Source organism: Schistocerca nitens, chromosome 10 (assembly GCF_023898315.1).
Source record: "Schistocerca nitens isolate TAMUIC-IGC-003100 chromosome 10, iqSchNite1.1, whole genome shotgun sequence".
Taxonomy (NCBI): domain Eukaryota; kingdom Metazoa; phylum Arthropoda; class Insecta; order Orthoptera; family Acrididae; genus Schistocerca; species Schistocerca nitens.
Window position 1 is genome coordinate 11194963 of NC_064623.1, and position 21275 is coordinate 11216237.

General features: G+C 39.1%; 1 protein-coding gene across 1 annotated transcript in view; it reads right to left on the bottom strand.

The window, feature by feature from the left end:
• Positions 1–1118: 1118 nt before the first annotated feature.
• Positions 1119–21275, bottom strand: part of LOC126210297 (gamma-interferon-inducible lysosomal thiol reductase-like) — a 92134-nt gene continuing 71977 nt past the window's right edge. The window contains exons 5-6 of the mRNA XM_049939494.1: positions 14838–14900; positions 1119–1410 (exon numbers count right to left, since the gene is read on the bottom strand). Coding sequence (XP_049795451.1) covers positions 1354–1410; positions 14838–14900 — 120 coding nt within the window. The 3' untranslated portion in view covers positions 1119–1353. The remainder of the gene's footprint in view (positions 1411–14837; positions 14901–21275) is intronic.

The window sequence follows — 21275 nt, forward strand, 5'->3', positions numbered from 1 at the left end:
TCAACAATTTTTACTCTGATGTGGTTCTATCAGCAGTACTACACATTTTATGTCCTAAAGATTAAGTGCTGATCAGAAATTCTGCATCAATTTATTAGTAAATGCTTCAGCATTTCAAAACGAACCTGTGCCTGCAACAGCAACTTACAATATTTCCTTCAAAATTTTCTCTCACACAGCAAAATTCAAATTTTTCAATTGAAAATAATACAGGGTGATTCAAAAAGAATACCACAACTTTAGGAATTTAAAACTCTGCAACGACAAAAGGCAGAGCTAAGCACTATCTGTCGGCGAATTAAGGGAGCTATAAAGTTTCATTTAGTTGTACATTTGTTCACTTGAGGCACTGTTGACTAGGCGTCAGCGTCAGTTGAGGCTAAGATGGCGACCGCTCAACAGAAAGCTTTTTGTGTTATTGAGTATGGCAGAAGTGAATCGACGACAGTTGTTCAGCGTGCATTTCGAACGAAGTATGGTGTTAAACCTCCTGATAGGTGGTGTATTAAACGTTGGTATAAACAGTTTACAGAGAATGGGTGTTTGTGCAAAGGGAAAAGTTCTGGATGGCCGAGAACGAGTGATGAAAATGTAGCACGCATCCAGCAAGCATTTGTTCACAAGAAGCACAACAATTCATATTTCAGTAGGATGGAACGCCACCACATTGGCACTTATCTGTCCGTAACTACCTGAACATCAACTACCCGAGGCGATGGATCGGCCGCCAGGCAGCCCGTGATAGAGCGCTTCATCACTGGCCTCCAAGAAGCCCTGATCTTACCCCCTGCGATTTTTTCTTATGGGGGTATGTTAAGGATATGGTGTTTCGGCCACCTCTCCCAGCCACCATTGATGATTTGAAATGAGAAATAATAGCAGCTATCGAAACTGTTACGCCTGATATGCTACAGAGAGTGTGGAACGAGTTGGAGTATCGGGTTGATATTGCTCGTGTATCTGGAGGGGGCCATATTGAACATCTCTGAACTTGTTTTTGAGTGAAAAAAAAACCTTTTTAAATAGTCTTTGTAATGATGTATAACAGAAGGTTATATTATGTTTCTTTCATTAAATACACATTTTTAAAGTTGTGGTATTCTTTTTGAATCACCCTGTATTTTGATTATTTTATTATCGGATAGTTCTCTTTGTGGGTCTGGTATTATATCTTACAAAACTTTTTATTTTTCCATTTTTCTGTCCATCAGAACAATACTTAGCTCTACAATTTCAAACCTCAGTTCCCAATGCTCTCAGCCGTCACTGCAGACTGCAGAGAAGGGTCTTCTCTGTTTCCACTGGAGTGTCGATACAGTGTCACATGTCAGTTAACTGCATGTTGCTTCTTATTCACCTCACTGCATCAGTACTCGCCCTTCCATTTGTACACTCTGTTGGCTTGGGTTCCTGTGAAGTGCACATTATTTTCTAATGAGAACTGAAAATTTTAATGTAAGGGAATCTGAATGATATTATTTGGAAAAAATTTGTTAGTAACTACTAACGCTTCCAGGCGTCTAGCTGGAATGAAAATTCTACTCTTGTCCATCCAGAATGAGTGTAGAACAGAAAGAGAGAGAAAGAAAGGAAAGGGGGGGGGGAGAGAGGGGGGGAGAGAGAGAGAGAGAGAGAGAGAGAGAGAGAGAGAGAGAGAGAGAGAGAGAGAGGGAGAGGGAGAGAGAGAGAGAGATGAGAGAAAGCTAATCATCCAGAGTGCTTGACTAAGATCTCTACATCATTCATCAAGTCAAAATATTGTTCAGAGAAATAGAATTACTAATCCATCTGGACAGATTTATTCAGCTAACATAAGGACAAATAGTTTCAAGCAGTATAGTGAAGTTTATCGTTACCAAAATAAACAGGGGAAGTTTTTAAGATAAGCTTCTCCTTTGTTAATGTTACCTTAACTTGCTCTCCATCTCTGGAGGTTCTCCTTTTTGATAGTCTCTGTGATGTACAATAAATGAATGCAAAGTGATTGAAATCCCGTATCACTGACAGGAAACAAATGTTGTCATTAGGAAAGAGATATTTATTAAACTATCAGATATCGTCCAACTGTGAACTAATTATGTATGGTGTACCAAGGTTCCATCTCAGAGCCATTACTTTTCTTGTGTATATCAATGACCTCTTGTCAGTAACATTACCAAATACAAAGTTTGTTTTGTTTGCAGCTGATAGAAACATTACAATAAATAGCAAATCAAGTGTTCTTGTAGGAAGATGAGTTAATGAAATTTTCATGGAGATTAATAAATGGTTCCCAGCCAATTCTTTGTCAGCAAACTTTGGAAAAACACACTACATGCAGTTCAGAATATTTAAGAGGTTTCACACCAGTGTACCCCCACAATAGGATGACAAACAGGTAGAAAAATTAAACAGCGTTAAATTCTTGGGATCACAATTTGATAATAAATGCATCTGGGAGGAGCACACCACAGAACTGCTGACACACCTAAACAAATTTCTATTTACAATGTGGGTGATGTCAGACACAGAGGAGATAAAAATGAAAAAGCTGGAATACTATGCTTTGTTTCATTCCATAATGTCTTGTGGGACTTTTTTGAGTTATTCATCAAACCGAGCTGAAATTTTCTGGGTCCAGAAATGTGTAATAAGAATTATTCGTGATTTGAACTCAAAACATCCTTCGTAGATGTGTTTAGAGAACTAGGGATATTAACTACAGCTTCCCAATATACAATGATTATGTATACTGCGTATATTGATCAGTATCCTGTTGCAAAACACCCTGTGGAATGTTGTTTATGAGCAGCAGCACAACAGGTTGCATCAACAGACAGGCATACAAATTCGTAGTCAGGGTGCATGGGACAACCACAAATGTGTTGGGGTGCTATCATACGAAATCTCACCTGGGGCCGTCACTCCTGGTGTAGGTCCAGTGTGATTAGCGTGCAGACAGGTTGGTTGCAGGCCCAAACTGCCCTTCTACTAACCAACGTACAACCGTCACTGGAACTGAGGGAAAACCAGCTTTCATCAGAGAACACAGACAGACCACCACCCCGCCTACCAACAAGCTCTCACTCGACACCACTGAAGTCACATGTGCTGGTAGTGTGACCTCAGTGCAGTTCACACTACAGGGCGTCTGGCTCAGAGCTGTCCTCGAAGTAACCAATTTGCAATGGTTCACTGTGTGACTGTGATGCCAAGTGCTGCTCAAATTGCTGCTGCAGATGCAGTACGGTGCACCAGAGCCCCACGCCAAACGTGATGGTCGTCTCTCTCGCTAGTGCCGTGTGCCCGTCCAGAGCCCGGTCTTCTCGTGACCGTACATTCTCGTGACTACTGCTTCCAGCAATCATCTACAGAACCTAAATTCCTGCCAAGTTTTTCTGCAATATCACAGAAGGAACATCCAGCTTCGAGTAGCCCTATTACACGACATTGTTCAAACTCCTCGAAGTGCTGATAAAGGCGTCTTTGTCACCTTAAAGGAATTCTCTACTAACATCATCACATCACATCCAATCTCAAAGGTAACTGATGCTCACGATCGTTACAGTGTGTATTTGAAGCAAACCTGATTTGCATTCTCATAGTGGTGCTGCTAGTGCCACTCTTATGTGACTGGCATGAAATATGAATACACATCAGCTTTCAGATGTAGAAATACGCTTAACAACTTTTTTTCTATCAGTGTGTTTATTCCTTAATGCTCAATAAAATATATCTCTTTTCCAAACCAACGACTCACTTCATGGAATCAATACTACAAAGAAGGATAATCTTCACAAAGATTTAAAGTCCCTTACTTTGATCCAAAAAGGTGTCCATTACTCAGGAACACATATTTTCAATAATTTGCCATCATCCATAAAAAGTTTAACTAGCAATAATGTTCAGTTTATGTGGAGCCTAAAGGATTTATAGGTGGTCAAGTCATTCTACTCAATTGGTACAATCTGACTTCTGTACAAATTCAGTGCAGTAATGTGACAGTTGTAAATAAGTGTTGTAAAATGATTTTTCTATTTAGTGTTTATTACTTCAAAAATGAAAATATGTTACAATTATTTGGATTCATTTGAAATCCATGCTGACCATTCCCACTGGCAGTGGGATTAGCACATTTGATTTTCATTGAAAATATTTATTACCTATTCTTGTTTTTCTGATACATACTACATCCTAGAAGATCTCTTCACTATGGATCAACTGGAATGAAAACTACATCTAATCTAATATCGCCATTAGCACTCAAAAACAATGATTTTTAATCAGGTAAAGGAATAAAGTTACCTAGAAGTGAATACAGAATAGCCAGTGTTATGCATTATAGAAACAACAAGTTTACTGTTGCCAGTCACTGCTTATTTATTTCCACAATACATTTTAAATGTTTAAACTTCCATCAGGTGGGTATATGTGGATTAATACGGAGTGCACGTGTTGTGCTATGAGGTGTGGGGTAAACTGTGGTGCTGTTTCCAGCAGTCGCAGCATCCTTTCCTTATCCCGTTAAATCACATATGAGGCCTGTCTAAAAAGTATCTGACCTTTGGCCAGAAAATATATTTTGAGTATCTGACAGGATTGGGACCCTAATCCCCTTCAAAGTAGGCCCCTTGTGCTTGCAAAAACTTAGCCCACCAGTCCTTCCGCTGCGAGAACACCTCTGGAAGCCTTATTTTGGCATGGCGTTCAGCTCTGTCATCCTCTCAAAACAGGATCCTAAACAACCAGAAGTCGCAAGGAGCCATGTCTGGAGAGTAGGGAGGTTGCTGAACGGCTGCATTTCCATGTTTGGCCTAGAAATTTTGGGTCAAGTGGGATGAATGTGTGGGGGCATTGTTATGATGCAGTTGTCAGTTTTTTGCTGTCCCCATGCCTGACCTTTTGCACCGAACTGCAGCACGGAGTCACCGGAGAACATCTTGATAGTACTCCTTTGTCACTGTTTGCCATTCCAGTGTGTATTCATGATGCACAATTCCATGGACATCAAAGAAGACAGTCAGCACCATCTTGACTTTGCTCCACACCTGTCACACTTTCTTTGGCCTCGGAGACTAGGGATACTTTCATTGCGATGACTGTCTTTTTGTTTCTGGGTCATACCTGTACACCCATGACTCATATCCAGTTATCATGGTGTTCAGAAACTCATGATCAGTGTCGGTGGTGTCCAGAAGATCCTGTGCAACATCAAAACAGAGGTCTTTTTGTTCCGGCGACAACAAATCGGGCACGAATTTCGCAGCCACTCAGTGCGTGTTCAAATCGTCACACAAAATTGAATGTGCAGAATCTTTACTCACTCCAACCTGTTGGGCAATCTCCCACACAGTCAAATGACGATCTGCCGTCACCAAATTTTGCACCCTCTCAACAACAGCTGCACTCTGAGCATATTGGGGCCTGCCAGAATGCTGGTCACTCTCCACTGATGAGTGGCCACTTCTGAATTGGTTGAACCACTTTGTAATTTGTGTTACACACATTGTGTCTTCTCCAAACATCTGCTGTTATCTTATGAATTGTTTCACTCTGAGAATCGCCAAACTGCTGACAAAATTTGATGCAGTATCTTCGCTCAACACATTCAGTCATCTTGAGAGAATAAATAATCCGACAAACATGTTGTGTAGCACCTTACTCAGACCGACAGGCAGTGACTGGCGTGCTGGAAGGAGGGGACAAAATTCACGTATGCACATAAAGGTCTCTTCCTTTACTGTGTACAGTGGCGCTGTGCTATCGTCTCTATTTTGCATGGGAAAATCAAAGGTTGGATATTTTTTAGACAGGCCTCATATACCACCTACACCTACAACCACATCTATGTTCACATCTACAACTACAACTACATCTACATCAATGCTCACCAAACCAACGTGAAGGGCTTGGCAGAGGGTATGACTAATTGCACCAGTCATTAGGGTTTCTTCCCAATTCATTCACATATGGAGTGTGAGAAGAATGACTGAATGTGTCTGTGCATCTGATCTTTATGACCCCTGTGTGAGTGACATTTAGGAGATTGTAGTATATTCCTCCATCCCATGAACCATGGACCTTGCAGTTGGTGGGGAGGCTTGCGTGCCTCAGCGATACAGATGGCCATACCATAGGTGCAACCACAACAGAGGGGTATCTGTTGAGAGGCCAGAGAAACGTGTGGTTCCTGAACAGGGGCAGCAGCCTTTTCAGTAGTTTCAGGGGCAACAGTCTGGATGATTGACTGATCTGGCCTTCTAACACTAACCAAAATGGCCTTGCTGTGCTGGTACTGTGAATGGTTGAAAGCAAGGGGAAACTACAGCCGTAATTTTTCCCGAGGGCATGCAGCTTTTCTGTATGGTTAAATGATGATGGCGTCCTCTTGGGTAAAATATTCCGGAGGTAAAATAGTCCCCCATGTGGATCTCCGGGCAGGGACTACTCAAGAGGATGTCGTTATCAGGAGAATGAAAACTGGCGTTCTACGTATCGGAGCGAGGAATGTCAGATCCCTTAATCGGGCAGGTAGGTTAGAAAATTTAAAAGGGGAAATGGATAGGTTAAAGTTAGATATAGTGGGAATTAGTGAAGTTCGGTGGCAGGAGCAACAAGACTTTTGGTCAGGTGAATACTGGGTTATAAATACAAAATTAAATAGGGGTAATGCAGGAGTAGGTTTAATAATGAATAAAAAAATAGGAGTGCGGGTAAGCTACTACAGATGGCAGTGAACACATTGTTGTGGCCAAGATAGACATGAAGCCCACACCTACTACAGTAGTACAAGTTTATACGCCAACTAGCTCTGCAGATGATGAAGAAATTGATGAAATGTATGATGAGATAAAAGAAATTATTCAGGTAGTGAAGGGAGACAACAATTTAATAGTCATGGGTGACTGGAATTCAAGAGTAGGAAAAGGGAGAGAAGGAAACATAGTAGGTGAATATAGGTTGGGGCTAAGAAATGAAATAGGAAGCCGCCTGGTAGAGTTTTGCACAGAGCATAACTTAATCATAGCTAACACTTGGTTCAAGAATCATGAAAGAAGGTTGTATACATGGAAGAAGCCTGGAGATACTGCGAGGTCTCAGACAGATTATATAATGGTAAGACAGAGATTTAGGAACCAGGTTTTAAATTGTAAGACATTTCCAGGGGCAGATATGGATTCTGACCACAATCTCTTGGTTATGAACTGTAGATTAAAACTGAAGAAACTGCAAAAAGGTGGGAATTTAAGGAGATGGGACCTGGATAAACTGAAAGAACCAGAGGTTGTACAGAGTTTCAGGGAGAGCATAAGGGAACAATTGACAGGAATGGGGGAAAGAAGTACAGTAGAAGAAGAATGGGTAGCTCAGAGGGATGAAGTAGTGAAGGCAGCAGAGGATCAAGTAGCTAAAAAGACGAGGGCTAGTACAAATCCTTGGGTAACAGGAGAAATATTGAATTTAATTGATGAAAGGAGAAAATATAAAAATGCAGTAAATGAAGCAGGCAAAAAGGAATACAAACGTCTCAAGAATGAGATTGACAGGAAGTGCAAAATGGTTAAGCAGGGATGGCTAGAGGGCAAATGTAAGGATGTAGAGGTTTATCTCACTAGGGGTAAGATAGATACTTCCTACAGGAAAATTAAAGAGACCTTTGGCGAAAAGAGAAACACTTGTATGAATATCAAGAGCTCAGATGGAAACCCAGTTCTAAGCAAATAAGTGAAAGCAGAAAGGTGGAAGGAGTATATAAAGGGTTTATGAAAGGACGATGTACTTGAGGACAATATTATGAAAATGGAAGAGGATGAAGATGAATATAAAATGGGAGATAAGATACTGCGTGAAGAGTTTGATAGAGCACTGATACACCTTAGATGAAACAAGGCCCCGGGAGTAGACAACATTCCATTAGAACTACTGACAGCCTTGGGAGAGCCAGTCATGACAAAACTCTACCATCTGGTGAGCAAGATGTATGAGACATGCAAAATACCCTCACACTTCAAGAAGAATATAATAATTCCAATCTCAAAGAAAGCAGGTATTCACAAATGTGAAAATTACTGAAATATCAGTTTAATAAGTCATGGCTGCAAAATACTAACATGAATTCTTTACAGACAAATGGAAAAACTGGTAGAAGCTGACCTCAGGGAAGATCAGTTTGGATTCTGTAGAAATATTGGAACATGTGAGGCAATACTGACCCTACGACTTATCTTCGAACATAGATTAAGGAAAGGCAAACCTACGTTTCCAGTGTTTGTAGACTTAGAGAAAGCTTTTGACAATGTTGACTAGAATGCTCTCTTTCAAATTCTGAAGGTGGCAGGGATAAAATACAGGGAGTGAACAGCTATTTACAATTTGTACAGAAACCAGATGGCAGTCATAAGAATCGAGGGGTGTGAAAGGGAAGCAGTGGTTGGGAAGGGAGTGAGACAGGGTTGTAGCCTCTCCCCGATGTTATTCAATCTGTATATTGAGCAAGCAGTAAAGGAAACAAAAGAAAAATTCGGAGTAGGTATTAAAATCCATGGAGAAGAAATAAAAACTTTGAGGTTCGCCGATGATATTGTAATTCTGTCAGAGACAGCAAAGGACTTGGAAGAGCACTTGAACGGAATGGACAGTGTCTTGAAAGAAGGATATAAGATGAACATCAACAAAAGCAAAATGAGGGTAACGGAATGTAGTCGAATTAAGGCGGGTGATGCTGAGGGAATTAGATTAGGAAATGAGACACTTAAAGTAGTAAAGGAGTTTTGCTATTTGGGGAGCAAAGTAACTGATGATGGTCGAAGTAGAGAGGATATAAAATGTAGACTGGCAATGGCAAGGAAAGCATTTCTGAAGAAGAGAAATTTGCTAACATCGAGTATAGATTTAAGTGCCAGGAAGTCGTTTCTGAAAGTATTTGTATGGAGTGTAGCCATTTATGGAAATGAAACATGGCCAATAAATAGTTTGGACAAGAAGAGAATAAAAGCTTTCGAAATGTGGTGCTACAGAAGAGTGCCAAAGATTAGATGGGTAGATCACATAACTAATGAGGAGGTACTGAATAGAATTGGGGAGAAGAGGAGCTTGTGGCACAGCTTGACCAGAAGAAGGGATCGGTTGGTAGGACATGTTCTGAGGCATCAAGGGATTACCAATTTAGTATTGGAGGGCAACATGGAGGGTAAAAATCTTAGAGGGAGACCAAGAGATGAATACACTAAGCAGATTCAGAAGGATGTAGGCTGCAGGTAGGTACTGGGAGATGAAGAAACTTGCACAGGATAGAGTAGAATGGAGAGCTGCATCAAACCAGTCTCAGGACTGAAGACCACAACAACAACAACATATATAAGCAACTCCAAGTAAGTTCGACAGCCAAGGGGGGAGTGTGAGTATTGCACAGCAGTACCTGGATTCCACTGAATTTCATTGGGTGTTAAGCTTTTTATGGCTGCTGCCAAGTTATTAAAAATGTGTGTTGCTGAATAATGCACATCTTTTTGTACTAGAGTAAGTGACTTTAAACCCTTGTGAAGAATATTCTTATTTCTAGTACTGATTCCATGAATTGAGCTGTTAGTTTGAATAAGTGATATATTTTTAATGACAAATTTCATTAAGGAATAAATATATTGGAAGTAGTAGTTAGTATCCCTAGTTCTCTAAACAGGCTTCTGCAGGATGTATTTGAATTCACACCACATATAATTCTTATTGCATGTTTTTGTGCCTGGGAAACTTTACATTGGCTTGATGAATTACCCCAAAAAATAATCCCCTATGACATTAAGGAATGAAAGTAAGCATAGTATGCCAGCTTTTTCACTTTTATATCCCCTATGTCTGACACAATTTGCATTGCAAATAGAGATTTGTTAAGATGCTTCAGCAGTTCTGTGATGTGCTCCTCCCAGTTGAATTTATTATCAGGCTATAATTCCAAGAATTTAACGCTGTCCACTTCTCCTATCTGCTTGTCATGGTATGTTAGGCATATACTTGTGAGCAGGGTGCGATTTGTGCTTTTACCAGTGGGGGGGGATGTCTTCGGGGTTATTAGAATTATATATGTTACTAGCTTGGACTGTGGCATTATGCATGGTTAAACAGCTATTTATAAATAGATGTTAATGCTGAAACTCACTATTCACGCGTATGCACTATCAGAAAAGCCATCACTTGTTATATCTTTAAAAGTACATTATAGGTAAAGCTTATTTACAAAATCCTCTACATACAGGTATACAAGGGGAATTCAAAAAGTAGAGGCACATTTGTGAAAAGCTGTACTTATTTTGATGATAGAAAACTCAAACATATTAATAGTGTTAATAGTACGACTTATTAAAAACTTTCAGTGTTCGGATCCACAACTTTAAATTATATGTAAAGTTTTACTCCAGTGCTTGGGAAATAAACATCCCAGGTTGGGACGAATTAACTAAAACCAGAGGAGGGGATGGTCTGATGCAGAGGGGGGGAAATCCCCCCCCCCCCCTGCAAATCGCAAACTGCTCATGAGACACCCCTTACAAGTTCTGAACTGCACGTAGTATGTTTTTCCAAAGTTTAGTGACAAAGAATTGGCTAGGAATCAGTGATTAATGTCCACAAATATTTTATTAGAAGATCTTTCTAAGACTACACTTGATTTGCTAGTTATTGCAATGTTTGTATCATTGACAAACAAAACAAACTGGGCATCTGGTAATGTTACTGATGAAAGGTCATTGATAAACATGAGAAAAAGTAAGGGGCCCAAAATGGAATGCTGTGGGACCCCCACATGTAGTTAGTTCCCAGTTGGATAATGCGTGATAGCTTGATACATGTCTCTTTCCTAGTAACACCCTTTGTTTCCTGCCAGAGATATAAGATTTGAACCATTTTGCAACATTTCCTGTTACACCATAATATTCTAATTTACTTAAAAAGTTATTGTGATTTAGACAGTCAAATATCCTTGACAGATCACAAAATATGCCAGATGCCAGCAATTTTTTGTCTAATGAGTTAAGTACATTTTCACTGTAAGTGTAGATAGCCTTCTCAATATCAGAACCCTTTAGAAATTCGAACTGCCGCTTTGACAGTATGTTATTTGTGATATGATGGTTGTAAAGCCGATTGTACATTACCTGTCATAAAATTTTTGAGAATTCTGGCAAGAGTGAAATTGGACAGAAATTTGATACAATTTCTTTGTCTCCCTTCTTAAACAGTGGCCTAACTTCAGCATATTTCAACCATTCAGGAAATATTCCACTGATAAACGACTGGTTACACAGATAGCTTAATATGTTACTTAGCTCAGAATCACATTCTTTAATTGACTTTGTTGATATTTCATCATACCCACTAGATGTTTTCGATTTTGAAGATTTTATGTTCAAAATGTTCAAATGTGTGTGAATTTCTAAGGGACCAAACTGCTGAGATCATTGGTCCCTAAACTTACACATTATTTAAACTAACTTATACTAAGAACAACACACACACACACACGACTCAAACCTCTGGCAGGACGGGCTGTGCAGTCAGTGACATCGGTGACATGGCATCTCTAACCGCGCGGCCAAAGATTTTATGATGGACAATATTTCTGCTAGGGCAGTGAGGGTCAAATTCATATTATTGAAGTCACTTGAAATGTCTGGTCTGAGATATTCCATAGCAGCATCTACAGAACCTGACAATCCTATCTTTTCAGCAACAGTTATAAAATGTTTGTTAAAAAGTTCTGCAACGCTATATACATTTGTCACCAATGTATCATTTACTCTTAATGCTATTTTCCCTCTTGATTTCTGGTTCTACTGGTCTCCTCCTTCACTATATCCCACATTGTCTTTATTTTGTTATCTGATATGACTATCTTTTCCTTGTAATATATTTGCTTTGATGTTCGTATTCCAGTCTTTAATATTTTGCAGTATTTCTTGTAACGTGCTATAGCATCAACACCAAAACTGTTTCGGACTGACAGATACAGTTTTCTTTTTGTTTTACAAGATACCCCTATTCGTTGAGTAATCCACAGTTTCGTTGCAGACTTTGCTCTAACCTTGGTTAGTTGTAGGGTCAAACAGTGGTCAAATAAGGTAATCACTTTATTAGCAAAAGTGTTATATTTTTCATTCATGCCATGAGCATTGTAAACATCACTCCAGTGAATTTCTCGGAGGAGTGTCCTAAAATAATCAGTTTTTGGCTTATTGATTACCCTCTTGAGCTTAGATTTAACAGATTTTATATCCTGTTCAGTATTAACATTTAACGGAAGGAACTGCATGTAATGGTCTGAGAGGCCATTGACTATTGATTTTGTAATATAATTTTGTTCATTGGACTTTTCTATAAGATGTTATCAATGGCTGTTTGTGAACAATTTGCTACCCTAGTGGGGAACTTTACAGTGGGAATTAAGTTGAATGATAGTGCTACTAACTCAAATAAGTTCTTATTGGGAGAGTCTTAAAGGAAATCTACATTGAAGTTATCAGCAACTACTATTTTTTTGTTTTTGGTTGTTAAATGGGCCAGTACAGCTTCAACGTGGTTGATGAACAGATTAAAGTTACCTGCAGGTACTCAATATACACTTAATATTATGAAGGATTTTTTGTGAAATTCTACTTTTGTTGCACATGCTTCTATATGCTGTTCTAGGCAAAATTTATGAATGTCTATCTTCTTAAATTTATGATGGTTCCTGATGAATGTGGTAACTTCTCTATTTCTGCTCTACAAAAGTGAGATGCCAACCTAAATCCTGTAACACTTAAAAGTTCTATACCAGTGGTCACGTGAGGTTCAGAGAGGCAGATTATGTCAGCTGGGTTTGAGGATTCTAATTCATCTATGCAGATAATTAATTGATTAATTTTATTTCTCAGTCCTCGAATATTTTGATGCAATAATGATAGCTGACATTTCACATTAAGTGATTTAAAATTGGGTATAGTTGAAATTTCTGCTGATTTTAAAATTCTTAACCAACAGCTGTTTCTGCTGATGTAATAAGCTAGAATTATGTTTGTTTTGTTTCTTTCTCAAACTGAAGGTTTGTTTCAATCCTAACCTCTCTTAAAACTTGATTTCTTTTTGTCCTTCCTACCCTAAAGTGAGGTAGCATTCACTGGAGAACGTCACTCTGGACCACTGTTGCTGACCCCAACCAACATGTCTCTGCGCCAATAAATTCTTTCTTGACAATGATGTGGTTGAAGTTGGATGAATTCAACAGGCTTCTGAGCATAAAAGCAGCCTGATTTTATAACTGTGAAACAGTTCTGGCAGAGACAAATGTACTGGTAGCAGATGCGAGGTCTGCAGCGATCTGCCTAGAAGTGAGATATCTGTTTCTCTTTGCCACTTGGGCTACTTATTGATCCTCTTGCAGTGTGGTGGTCCATTTATGACAAACAATAGGCTTTCACATAGTATTTCCACCTTCAGCAGCATTTTTTAATTGCAAGATGACACTTTTAGACACATCCTTTACTGTGGCCATAGTAGTGACAACTTCACTGGCTTCAAGCCATCCAACTGCTCATCCACGATCACACACTGAAATGATGTCTTGCAGACATGTTGCCATACCACATGAAATGTCTCACTAATCAGCTCCACATCAACCTTCATCAAACACCACCTGCATCAACTGTTGAACACATACAGAGTGTTGTGCGCAAGCATCGCTGCAGAAAACACATCTCACCCTCTAAATTTCCTTTTACTATCAATGTAAAACCACCTCAAGATGGCATTTCAAACCTTTGAAATACATTGCCAAAATAAATGAACAGTGACTGGTAACAGTTAACTTGTATCATTCAATGTAGGTTACAGTCATAGTAAAGTACAACTAATTTTAATAAGTTACATTCAGTGAGTGTAGTGGTAGTTCATTTACAATACTGTGTCCAGATTAGATTTCTGTGACTTGCTTTGTTTTGATGTGTTTTAATTTTTTAATGCATACCTCTACTCATGCATATCTCTGGAGGTGATTGAATGAAAATGAGCACCAGCAATTTGTATCTTTCTATGTCAAGTATTTCAGCACAACACTCAAAATATCTTTAAAAATTGTGCGCGCGTGCCCCCCCCCCCCCCCCCCCCCCACACACACACACACACACACACACACACACACACAGAGAGAGAGAGAGAGAGAGAGAGAGAGAGAGAGAGAGAGAGAACCCTCTTCAAGTTACCTGAGAAATAAAGTACTGATGACTGATATTTAACTAAAGAAATAAATAAAATACAATATATTACACTCCAATTGCAGTGGTAGTAGTTTTTTTTAACTTTATGCTTTCTGAGTGGCTTGTATTTTAAATGCTATTAAAATTCTGAGTTTGAGTAGAAGTAATAAGCTAATTAGAATGAATTTATATTGTTAACAAATGATCAAGGTGCAGAAATCACATTTTTTGTAGATGGTTTGGCTATCTCCATAGGACAAGTTGTAGTACACATTTTTTAAAATATTTGTGTCCATACAGGCTGTACAAAATTTCTTCACTTTATATCTTGTATTATATACAAGGACATCATGTTTTTTATTTAAGTGCTTTCATGTTTTCAAATTTCTGCTGGTAATATATAAATGCAGAGAAGTGAGATGAGCAACATCTTTTGAAAGAGTTGTGAGGTTTTTTTTTTTTTTTTTTTTTTTTTTTTTTAATCTCTTGTATGCTTTTCATCTGCAGTAAAATGCCTAAAAGCTTAGTTTCCAGTGAGGCTGTAATTCTGACATAGTTTGTCTTTCACTGAGTAAAGGAAAAAGTATGAAAAAAGATTTTATAATAAACATAATTAACAACAAACATTATACTTACTGGAAAAATTGCACAGACTTCCCTCCAAAAATCATTAAGTATGGCAGTCTGGTTACCTTGGCTCTGGAAGACAACATATATCATCATTTTTCTTTAAGAAACAACACTTAAGGAGACACACACACACACACACACACACACACACACACACACACACACACACACACACACACACACACGTAAGGAGCTGGGGATGGGGGGAGGGAACAGGATTTGGGCCAGGAAATTAGGGGGGGGGGGGAGGAGCATATAGGGAAGGATAATATATAATCAGGCTCTGTAAATTGTCAAATGAAATAACTATCACATACCATCTATGTGCTGTGTACTACCTTACTAATATCTCAGTGTGTTACTGTTCACTACTCTCAGCTTCCAAGCCAGTTAATACTCTTCAGTAAGGTGAAAGGGTAAAGGTGTCCTCAACCTGAAGGACGATTAGGAGGAATGCTACAGGGCTTTTTGGGGCTCCTTTTACTTTTGCTATTGGATGCAGAGATGCTCCTGCTAGCTTGCTGGACGTACTGCTATAGAGGCTTCTCCATTGTACTTCAACAGACCCCTACCAAACCTGCTAGTCTCCAGGCCCAGACATATGGTGGACAAACAGTGTTGCTCATGGAGCTAACAAGTGAAATTTACTGTCAGATGTAGACCAGTTCTACATGACACGATTCATTCCCTTAACCCTCGTAGCCTCAGCCTTCACTAGTCCCCGTCCTTCATTCACCTATCATCTCCCCTGCTCCCACTCCAGCCTCACACAAGCCTCCTGTCCCCCCAGCACACCTCCACACTCCCTTCTGCTTCTCTCCTCTCCCCTTTACCCCCACCGTAGCCTCCTGACGCAGCACCTAGCAGGTCACCGTCCCACCCTGCAGTGACCCTCCACATTCTGACAGGCAGCACTACCTTCCTCCACCCCTACCTGTCTTCCACACCTCTTCTGTAACTCCAACAACCATCCCAAGCACGGTTACTACTCTCCCCCGTGTGGCCACAGTGGCCGTGTGTGCATTTACGTTGTGCATGTATCAATGTCTTTCCGTCTCATCCCATCTGGTAAGTTTTGGTCGCCCGAGGTGCTGTGTGACTCTTCCGTAAGTATCACCATTTCCTAAACCTCATCAGTCCTTTGCTTTCATCCCTGTTTCTTTCCCTTCAACCCTTAGGTGAGAAGAAGGAGCCACTGACTCTGGAGGCTAGCACATTTCCATATCTACTATATTAGGAAAAGGACAGATTGCTGCTCATAATGTGTTGAGTTGCAGACAGGCACAACGGAAAGATTGTTACACATTTAACTTTTGGCATAAACCTTCTTTAGAAAAGAAAACACACACACATATTCACACAAACAATCATGTCTCATACCCACATGACCAGCAGTGATGCTGGTCATGTGGCTCAAGCCATTTCATTGTGTGTAGCTGCAACTGAAAGTCTCATATTTACAGTGAGTAGCAATTTATCCATTTCCTAATATTGTGGAAATTGCTACCTGGAGTTTCCATTGTCTGATTTTTGCATTTCTATATATTTTATATCTGTTTTCTCTCGATTTCCTGTCTATCCAATTATATTATAATTTCAAATATTTATTAGTTCACTAACATTCATACTGTGATTTTATCATGGATTTTTCACTGTTTGACTAGCTTTAAAGATACAGTGATACCTTCATTCTGTATGTCATAACCTTAAAATGTGGCATCTCTCAAGCAGTATCTTAGATATTAAGTTTTTTGTATACACAAATGGTAAAAATCCTGAGAGCAAACTGACTGCCACAGAGAAATATTTAAAGCTCTTGACACCACTAAAATTTACTATCCTATTTACATAACAGCTTCGGTACCCATATGTGCACAAAATCATCAGGATGTGAGGGAAGAGCATTTCTGTACTCATACTTCTCTTATAGATCATTTTCAGTTCTTTTACAAACTACTAACAGGGTTTCAATATTATTTTTTGAACAACAAAGGTAGTTGGAGTACTTATTATGAAAGTTACATAATCCACATGCTTAATTAGCTACAATTACAATATATCAGAATATATCTAAGGTATGTAAATTTCAGTTAACACAGATGGTCATATGAAGCAGATTTTAACTTTTCCATTACTTTAGAATCATCTAGGCTGATCTGGGGGTCTCGATTCAATCACTATGGACTCTTTCTAAATGTGTGTGTTTATGCCAATGTAATTAGTTACTAGACATCTCTGCTGGCTTCTAGCTGACTGATAAAATTTCTCCGTTGACCTCACAAGGGTATGCGAAACAATTTGTGTGTAAATGATGATCTATGAGTTGTTGTTGCCAAAAGCAGAAGTAGTAAAAGAAATAATGTGTTAAACTTTTTTTTTTTTTTTTTTTTTTTTTTTTTTTTTTTTTTTTTTTTTTTTTTTTTTTATTCATCAGTCTTCTGACTGGTTTGATGCAGCCCGCTGCAAATCCCTCCCCTATGCCAACCTTTTCATCTCAGAGTAGCACTTGCAAACTACATCTTCAATTATTTGCTGAATGTATTCCAAACTCTGTTGTCCTCCACAGTTTCTCTCCAATCCTGCGCAGAACCTCCTCATTGCTTACCTTATCAGTTCACCAAATTTTCCAACATTCTTCTGTAGCAACCACATCTCAAATGCTTCAATTCTCTTCTGTTCCAATTTCCCCAGTCCATGTTTCACTACAATACAATGCAATGCTGTGCTCCAAACATATATTCTCAGAAATTTCTTCCTCAAATTAAGGCCTATGTTTGTTACTACTAAACTTCTCCTGACCAGGCACGCCCTTTTTCCTAGTCTGCTTTTGATATCCTCCTCGCTCCATCTGTCACTGGTTATTTTGAAACCTAGGTAGTAGAGTTCCTTAACTATGTCTACTGTGTGACCATCAATCCTAATGTTAAGTTCCTTGCTGTTCTCATTTTTGCTACTTCTCACTACTTTTGTCTTCCTTCATTTTACTCTCAATCCATATTCTGTACTCATTAGATTGTTCATTTGATCCAGCAGATCTTATAATCCTTTTTCATTTTCACACAGGGTAGCAATGTCATCAGTGAATCGTATCAGTGATATCCTTTCACCTCGAATTTTAATCCCACTCCTGAAACTTTCTTTTGTTTCCATCATTGCTTCTTCAATGTATAGATTGAACAGTAGGGGTAAAAGACTACATCCCTGTCTTACAACCATTTTTAATCTGAGGACTTCATTCTTGGTTGTCCACTCTTGTTATTCTCTCTTAGCTCTTGTAAGTACTGTATATTAACCATCTCTCCCTATAACTTACCACTATTTTTCTCAGAATTTAAAACATCTTGCACCATTTAACATTATCAAATGCTTCTTCCAGTTGGACAAATCCTATGAAGGTGTCCTGATTTTTCTTTAGTCTTGCTTCTATTATCTATTGCAATGGCAGAATTCCCTCTCTGGTGACTTTAGCTTTCCTAAAGCCAAACTGATCGACATCTAACACATCCTCAGTTTTCTTTTCATTTTCTGTGTATTATTCTTTTCAGTAACTTGGATGCATGAGCTGTTAAGCTCATCATGTGATAATTCTTACACTTGTCAGCTCTTGCAGTCTTCGGAACTGTGTGAATGACATTTTTTTCTGAAAGTCAGACGGTATGTCGCCAGACTCATACATTCTACATACCAACATTAATAGTAGTTTTGTTGCCACGTTCCCCAATGATTTTAAAAATTCTGATGGAATGTTAGCTATCCCTTCGGCCGTATTTGATCTTAAGTCCTCCATAAAGCTCTTTTAAATTCTGATTCTAATACTGGATCCCCTTTCTCTTCTAAATGGACTCCTTCTTCTTCTTCTTCCATCACATCAGACAAATCTTCCCCCTCATAGAGGCCTTCAATGTACTCTTCCCACCTATCCACTCTCTCCACTTCATTTAACAGTGGAATTCCCATTGCGCTCTTAATGTTACCACCATTACTTGTCCTTCCGACTATCACTTCTTTTTCGATTTTGTTCACATTTTACATGCAGCACTTTCCCCTTAGCTTCCATGCACTTCCTGTTTATTTCATTCCTAAATGACTTGTTCAGATGTGTGTGAATTCCTAAGGGACCAAACTGCTAAGGTCATCAGTCCCTAGACTTACACACTACTTAAACTAACTTACACTAAGGACAACACACACTCCCATGCTCGAGGGAGGACTCTAACCTCCAGCAGGAGGGGCTGCGCAATTTGTGACGTGGTGCCTCTAACTGCGCAGCCACTCCACACGACTTAATGACTTGTATGTCTCTATTCCTTAGTGTCCCTGGTCGTTTTTGTACTTCCTTCTTTCGTATTTCTTCTGCTACCCATGGTTTCTTTGCAGTTCCCTCCCCTGCACCCATGTTTTTCTTTCTAACTTCCATGGTTATCATTCTTAGAGATGTCCATCCCTCCTAAATTGTACTGCCTACTGTGCTGTTCCTTATTGCTGAATATATAGCCACAGAGAACTTCAAGCATACCTCATCATTCCTTAGTCCTTCTGTATCCCACTTCTTTGCGTATTGATTCTTCCTGACTAATCTCTTAAACTTCAGCCTACTCTTCATCACTACTACATCATGATCTGAGTCTATATCTGCTCCTGGGTATGCTTTACAATCCAGTATCTGATTTCGGAATCTCTGTCTGATCATGATGCAATGTAACAGAAATATTCCTGTATCACCCATCGTTTTTCAAGTATACCGCCTCCTCTTGTGATTCTTGAATAGGGTATTCACAATTACTACCTGAAATTTATTAGAGAACTCAATTAGTCTTTATTCTCCCTCATTCCTTGTCCCAAGCCCATATTCTCCTATACCTTTTCTTCTACTTTTCCCCCTACAACTTCATTCCAGTCCTCCATGACTATTTCGTTTTCATCTCCCTTTACATACTGTATAACCCTTTCAATATCCTCATATACTTGCTCTATTGCTTCATCTTCAGCTTGCTACATTGACATGTATTTGAACTATCATCATCATCTGTGTTGGTTGCTGTAAATTCCAATAAGAATAACCCTGTCACTGAACAGCTCACAAAAACATGCTCTCTGTCCTACCTTCCTATTCATAACAAATCCTACTCCCATTATACAATTCTCTGCTGCTGTTGATATTATCGTATAAGCATCTGATCAGGAATCCTTGTCTTCTTTCCATGTCTTCTTTCCATTTCACTTCAATGGCCCCTACTATATTTAGAATGAGGCTTTGCATTTCCCTTTGCAGATTTTCTAGCTTCCCTACCACGTTCAAACTTCTGACATTGCATTGCCCTGACTTGTAGAATGTTATACTTTCATTGGTTATTCAATCTTTTTCTCATGGCCATCTCCCCTTGAGATTACCCTCCCAGAGATCTCCCAGAAATGGGGGAGTATTTCTGACTCTTTTGCCAATGGAGAGATCTTCATGACACTTCTTCAATTACAGGCCATATGTCCTGTGGATACACATTATGGGTCTTTAATGCCGTGATTTCCATTGCCTTCTGAATCCTCATGCTATTAATCATTGCTGTTTCTTCGATCTTTAGGGGCAGTTTCCCCACCCACAAAGACAAGAGAGTATCCTGAACCTCTGCCTGATCCTGTGCTCTCTTTGACAAGGTCATTGGCAGAATGAGGGTGACTTCCTATGCCAGAAGCCCTTTATCAATTTAACCCTTTTAAATATATGTGGTGTTCATACTTTCTGACATGTCCAAAAGAACAGACATCATTTTGATGCAGCAGCCACTATGAATTAAGACACAAAGGAATTACAGACATTGGCTGTGACCAGGTACTGATTAAATCAATGGTTTCAATTCCAGTCCAGTTCAACTTTCTCCTTCCATGTAATCAGTGCTCAATTGTAACCAATATCTGTAATTCCTTTGTGTCTTGGCCCTTTTAAGCTGTGCTGTAATATAAAATAACAGTATTTCTGTAATCATGATTTCCATTCTAACAAAATATTACAACAAAAATATTTTTTCCAAGTTACTGAAACATGTCGCAAGTTGAAATAGTATTCAATTACAGAGTCAACAAGGCATCTGACAAGGCACAACAGCTGCACTGGTTATGGTGCGATTTCATTCTGCTACAAAAACCACTGCTGTCTTGCTGTGCTATCTTTATTTTCATTGTCAGTCTGCTCGTAGTGCAGTAGGTGATGGACATCTCTCCTAAATACCCACCTTTTGCTAAAGTTATTGAAGATATAAAGTCAAATCCATTACAGCTAGAAATTTTGCAAAAAAGTATGGAATTACATGAACAATGATCAAATAGAAAGAAAACTAAGTGCTCCTGTCCCTCTGGAGAAATGGGGAGTTTTAAAATTTGCTGTAAATATCCGGAGCAGTGGTATTAATTTCGAATTTGCAAAGATGTAAACCAATATTACATTTTCAG